At 49.1% G+C, this 6,307-nt stretch overlaps 1 protein-coding gene across 1 annotated transcript; it reads right to left on the bottom strand.

The window, feature by feature from the left end:
• Positions 1-3,539: 3,539 nt before the first annotated feature.
• On the bottom strand, positions 3,540-5,455 carry LOC144712326 (zinc finger protein ZAT9-like). Its single transcript, XM_078586571.1, has one exon. The coding sequence runs from the start codon at positions 4,900-4,902 to the stop codon at positions 3,853-3,855; it is 1,050 nt and encodes a 349-aa protein (XP_078442697.1). The 5' UTR covers positions 4,903-5,455; the 3' UTR covers positions 3,540-3,852.
• Positions 5,456-6,307: the final 852 nt, after the last annotated feature.

The raw sequence follows: 6,307 nt of genomic DNA, 5'->3' as shown, positions 1-6,307 counted from the left end.
ACCCAGTTCAGTTTATAGTTTTGTGGAGAAGAATAAGAAGCCAATTCGGCCGATTAATTTGTGAAAAAGAAAACTAAGCCAGTTCAGTCCATCCATGTGCGAAGAAGAATAATAAACAAGTGCAGCCCATTGATTTTTGAAGAAGAAGAATAAGAGGAAGAAGAAGAAGCCAGTTCAGTGCAATGATTTGGGAAGACGAAAAAAAAAACCAATTCATACTATTGAAATGCAAAGGTGATGAAGAAGATGCCAGTGCAAAGAAGATTAAGAAGAAGAATAATACAAAGCCTGACAAGTCCGTTGATTAGAGATAAGGGAGACAAGAGGAGTGGCAGCGTGCAGGTCACGAAACCCTTGCACTGCTCTCAACTCTCGACCTATCGCTCGCTTGTCAACGTCTGTCCAAGGCAGAAGCTTGCCGGCCATTTTCCTGGCTTCGCTACTGCATCACGCAGCGGTTCAGAGAGTTCTCCAGTTTTATCCGGGTTCTCTGGCTATGTCAACTTGGCGAGAACCAGTTCACCATATCACGTATGAGCTTGCGTGAGAAATTTTAAAATGATTTTAATACTAATAAAGAAAGACGTCAATGGCATCTCCCCTTAAAGAGTGATTCTCTGACATTGCGATTTTCAGGTCTCGGATTCCGTTCTTGGTGCCGCACTCTTAGAACTCGGGACTTCCCCGGTTCTGGCCATCGTGGAAATTTTCCCTGTACTTTTTTCTTTAATTTACATTTTACAGAGTTATAGACAGAGCTTTAAGTCCTGCGCCACCGCGTGCTCGTTGAAGATTTTTCTTATCGCTTCTCTCCCCGCACCTCCCTCGTTTAAGACGACACTGACCATGATTGAGAATAATTAAATAGTCAGTTTAGCTGCAACTTGATTGATCGATCGTCATGGACGGTGTTTGACAAGGGACTGTGAGTTTACCTGTGCGCTCATCTTGCTATGGCGGCCAACTGGGTGCTCGTCTCCATCATTCATGTCGCTGATCGAGACTCGTCTCAATCTCCTTCTCTCTCTCTCTATTTATCTCTCTCTTTCTCTCTCTTTCTCTCTCTCTATGCCCTTAGACTTGGACAGACTCACGAGCTCCACAGGACGATAAAGAGAGAGAGAGAGAAGGGTCTACGGGGAACACCCATTCTAAAGGCGTTCTGGGTAGGTCCAAACAATTGAACAACGCGTACCCAACGACTGCAGTGAAGAATAACGCCGCTATCTTTGCAGCTCGATGGTGAAGTTGTCGTCCAGCATGAGAAAGTTGAAATGTGGAGATGAAGAGAAAGAGACAGAGAGTAAGAGAGCAGAGAGAAAGAGAAAATGAGAGGGAGAGGAGGAAAGAGAGATAAAGGAGAGAGCGGGAGAGGAGGCGAGAGAGAGATAAGAAATAGAGAGAGGCAGAGAAAGAGAGAGATTAAGGAGAGAGAGGAGGCGAGAGAGAAATAAAGAAAGAGAGAGAGGGAGAGGAGGCAAGAGAGAGATAAAGAAAGAGAGAGGGAGAGGAGGCGAGAGAGAGATAAAGAAAGAGAGAGAGGGAGGGGAGGCGAGAGAGAGATAAAGAAAGAGAGAGGGAGAGGAGGCGAGAGAGAGATAAAGAAAGAGAGAGGGAGACGAGGCGAGAGAGAGAGAAAGAGAGAGAGAGGGAGAGGGGGGGCGAGAGAGAGAAAGAGAGAGAGAGAGGGACATGAGGCGAGAGAGAGATAAAGAAAGAGAGAGGGAGAGGAGGCGAGAGAGAAATAAAGAAAGAGAGAGAGGGACATGAGGCGAGAGAGAGATAAAGAAAGAGAGAGGGAGAGGAGGCGAGAGAGAAATAAAGAAAGAGAGAGAGGGAGAGGAGGCGAGAGAGAAATAAAGAAAGAGAGAGGGAGAGGAGGCGAGAGAGAGAGGGAGAGAAGGAGAGAGAGGGAGAAGAGGAGAGAGAGATAAAGAAAGAGAGAGAGGAGAGAGAGGGAGAGGAGGCGAGAGAGAGATAAAGAAAGAGAGAGAGGAGAGAAGGAGAGAGAGGGGGAGGAGGCGAGAGAGAGATAAATAAAGAGAGAGAGGAGAGAAGGAGAGAGAGGGGGAGGAGGCTAGAGAGAGATAAAGAAAGAAAGAGAGGGAGCGGAGGCGAGAGAGATAAAGAAAAAGAGAGAGGGAGAGAAAGAGAGAGATATAGATAAAGAAAGAGAGATAGGGAGAGAAAAGGGAGATAAAGAAAGAAAGGGATATATACATAAATCATTGTAGGAGAGAAAGAAAGAGATATACAGAAAGAAAGACAGATATATAAAGAAAGAGTGATTAAGGGAAAGAGAGAAAGAGAGAGATATACGGAAAGAAAGACATATATAAAGAAAGAGTGAGAAAGGGAAAGAGAGAAAGAGAGAGAGAGAGATAACGGGAAAGAGAAGGAGAGAGATAGAGACACAGAGAAATACAGAGAGAGAGGTGTACGGTGTAAGAACAGTAGATCTTGGAGGAGAGGGCGGAGAGTAGATCGAGGCTGAGATAACAAGACAGAATGATGACGCAAATGCTTGGCCGACTCGCCGTTCTGCGTACAAGATACGCCTTCCAGCGAAGTTACCTGAAGAACCGCAGACCGCGGAGGCATGCATCGTTAAGACGAAGGCATGAAACCCTAACCGCGAACAACGAAGCAATTTGCAGTTAGATCGACAAGAACCCTGTACGGAACCTGGAAGGCAACTCACTTTTTCTTCTGCCAAATCTGGATATCGTTGACCGGAAAACGAAAACTTGAGCGTTTGTCGCTGCGGATCCCACCGAGGTCACCAAGCTTGGCTTTTCTGCTGTAAATTTCTCTTGGGGTATGGTAAAACTTTCGTCCCTGTTCGTTAAAAATGATGTTCTTGGCGATGGGAGGAACCAAATCCGGAAACTGTGGGGCAAAAAAAAGCAAATAAAACAAATAATAAGTAATTGTTGGCTGCACGGATTTGAATTATTTATGGTAGAGGTTGGAAATAACTGTAAAGTATGAAATTTCCGGCCACTGAATCCACACGGACGTTATTTCTGCCACATGACGATGGTCTTCAGCGATCTCATTTCTCGCCGGCATTATCCAGCAAATACCCAATTTCCCTTATCAAAATTCAAGTTCTTCTATTAAAAACCGTAGACGACGAGGAGTTTGCACGTGAATATGGTCAACTCTAAGCATGGCGATGAACTGGGCAACATTTTTTTCTCTATCAAGGGCACTGGATTGAATCTAAAATTCTGCTCCAAATTTTCGAATTTCAGTCCCCGGAAGTGTTTTGTTCATCAAAGCAGCTTCCTTGTCGGGCTTCTTTTCGTGTGAGATGTACTTGCGTGCATGGGAATAGGGTTACATCTCGGCGATTAGACCCAACCTGTCCCGCGCACATGAAGCCCACGGCGAAAGATCGCTCCTTTGAAAGAGGGCAAGATCAAAATATTAATTTCCTACCAGACGCCCAGTGCTTCGTTGTTCGCGCATGGCCGAGACACGGAAGTAGCAAGCGAGAATCAGTGAGAGAGGAGAATAACTTCGCACAAGAAACGGGGAGAAGGGCAAGCAGAACTTTCAGCGAGAAAATGCCGCTCGTAATTAATAGAAGGGAACACTGCTTCACGAAAAAAAGGGGAAAAAGATGGGCTGAGCGCGCTTCCCGACAGCGTCCGGCGGCGATAACGCCGGCAACGTGGTTTCCCATCGGCGGTGAACTGGCTCATTCGCTGAAGCTCGATTACGTACCCAGAGTAACTTCAAACGAGAAAATTTGATGAACAGGCTGAATAGCTCTCCATTTTCGCCCACTGTATGAACCCAATTTTCCCTTCTTCTCGAATGATTGAACTCGGAGTGAGTCTAGCTCTAAAGCTCGGCGTCGAAAACAGCAGACAGTTCTCCGTCCTCTTCAGCAGGCGGCGGCAGATTAAGGTCTAACAGGCTCTTCTTCTTCGTGACCGTCGCCTCTGTAGCGGCTCTGACACTTAACGGGTTTACCAAGTGGGATCTCTTGTGGCCTCCGAGAGCCTGGCCAGACCCAAAAACTCTGAAGCAAACAGCGCACTCGTGGATCTTCCTGTCCGTAGAGCCCGTCCTCTGAGAGAAGTTCACTTCGGAATCCGCTTCTTGGATCTGATTTTCTGCGAAACGATAATCACCTTTCCCCTCTTCTTCTGCTTCTGCTTCTGCTTCTACTTCTTCTTCTTCGGCGGGCGGCGGTACGCAAGCTTTGAAGTTCTTGTGACTAGCTCTGTGGCCACCGAGAGCTTGATGAGAGCGGAAGACCTTATTGCAGGTGTCGCAGCGGTACTTGCTTCGGCTTGTTCGAGGTCCAGCTATGGCGGTGGGCTTCTTCTCCGGCGAAGAGTCGCTGGCCCAGACGTCGCGAGACAGCATCATGAGGCACCGAGCCACGTCCTCGTCCGGCGTGGTATCCGAGACGGAGCTTACAGGTTCGGGCTCGGGCTCGGGCTCCGGTTCCGGCCCGTTAGAGCGGCGGCGCCGCTTGGAGCGGCGGCGGAGGGACGGCGGCTTCGACGACTCGGTCTCGCTCTCGTGGTCCTGCAGAACGACGGAAGATCCTCCGCCGTTGATCGCCATCTCGACGGCCACCAAGCTCGATGAGAACTCCGGATCCACGAGGCGGAAGCTCTTCTTCGGGTTCTCGCGCAACCCGTAGTTCATCTCCATTGGCACAGGGGCGGATCTCCCCTCAACTTCTGCAACTTCCTCGGATGCTGTAGCCGAGAAGGAAGGAGACGGAGGACGATGATCATGATGGTGATGATGATGATCGTGATGATGATGAAGACGAGGATGGAGCTTCGATGGGGTGACATGGGAGCGCATGTGACCGCCCAGAGCTCTTCCGTTCGAGAATCGCCGATGGCAGAGCTTGCAAGAGTGCTTCTCCATGCCCTGAGAAGCCCTCTTTTCTTCTTCCTCTCCTCTTCCTCTCTCTAGCTCTCTCTCACTATCTCTCTTCAAGATGGCCTGCGGACCAGAAATAGAAAGGAGGGGAGAAGAGGGCTTAAGAAGCTAGCTGAGAGAGAGGAGTAGGTGACAAGCATTCCTCAGCCCGCCAATGAAAGACACATAGAGAGAGAGATGGGTACAGAGAGAGAAAGAGAGAGAGAGAGAGAGAGAGAGAGAGAGAGAGAGAGAGAGAGAGAGAGAGAGAGAGAGAGAGAGAGAGAGAGAGAGAGAGGGTGGGAATAAGAAAATTTCAGAAAGGCATGATGAGGACTTAATCAAGGGGTCTGCGGGGGGCGATTTTTCTGGAGGAAGGCGAAAGGGAGAGAAACCGAGAAGGAAAGGAAGAGACAGAGGGAGAGTGAGGCGTTGGGCTACGGTTTCCAGATCCAGCTGAACCCACACAAGGTTACTCCGCAAACGCCAGAACATGTCGATCTCTCCCTTCTTATCAGCTGCGTTGAACAAGCTTACCCCGATTTATTGAAGGACAACCGGTCCCGCCCACCTCCTCTCTCTCTCTCTCTCTCTCTCTAACACCTCTCTCCTCTTAACACTTTCCACCTGGCCCCCTCTTTCTCTCTCTAGCTTCTCTCTCTAAAGATTTCAGTTTTGCCACTGGAGCTGCCGCACGCGACCAAGTCCAGCTATGATGACCGCCGCTGGTACTCCGTTTATTGATCGGACCCCTCTCCTGGGGATCCGACAATATCTCTACGCCGAGACGTGTGCACGGCTAAGCCGACTGGATAAGCTCCTACTCTTAGTGGCAAGAAGCCAAGAAAGAGTACGTAAACGCAGCCGCTGATGCAGCTTCACCGAAGTCTGTGAAGTTCCAATGAAAGTTCTTCTAGAGAGAGAAAGAATAGGGGGAGAGAGAGTCGGGAGAGGGTCGGTGGTCTTCAGTCTCTGCCCTTTTCTCTCTCTAGTTACAGTAGAGAGAGACGCAGTTCGGTGGGAAGGTAGGAGCTGCCACGAGTCAAATCATCAGCGGGAGAGCTATCCTGAGAGAAATCCACGGCGGGCAAAGAAAGGTCGGGCCTGCCGGGGCGTAAATGGTGATTGGACGACAGAGATAATTCCTCTCGCGCTGAAGCCGTCGCTGCTCCGTCGTCAATCTGCGTGTGACATCTCGGCCTGGGGGATTGACGCAAGGTTTTAGAAGGATAACGAAGAACGGAAGGGAACGAACGGAACGGGGCGTAACAACTATTCTTTGAGTCATCCGGATTACTGATGCGAGACGGAACGCATGACGGATCATCATCCGCTACGAACAGGTTAATACTCATCTTTGAGAGCAAAGTCAACTTGTCCAGGCTCGGTGACGTAGTTTCTTAGTGGGTGA

Source organism: Wolffia australiana, chromosome 14 (genome assembly GCF_029677425.1).
Source record: "Wolffia australiana isolate 7733 chromosome 14, ASM2967742v1".
NCBI classification, from domain to species: domain Eukaryota; kingdom Viridiplantae; phylum Streptophyta; class Magnoliopsida; order Alismatales; family Araceae; genus Wolffia; species Wolffia australiana.
Note: the sequence above shows the minus strand (reverse complement) of the source record. Positions and strands in the feature narration are given on the sequence as shown.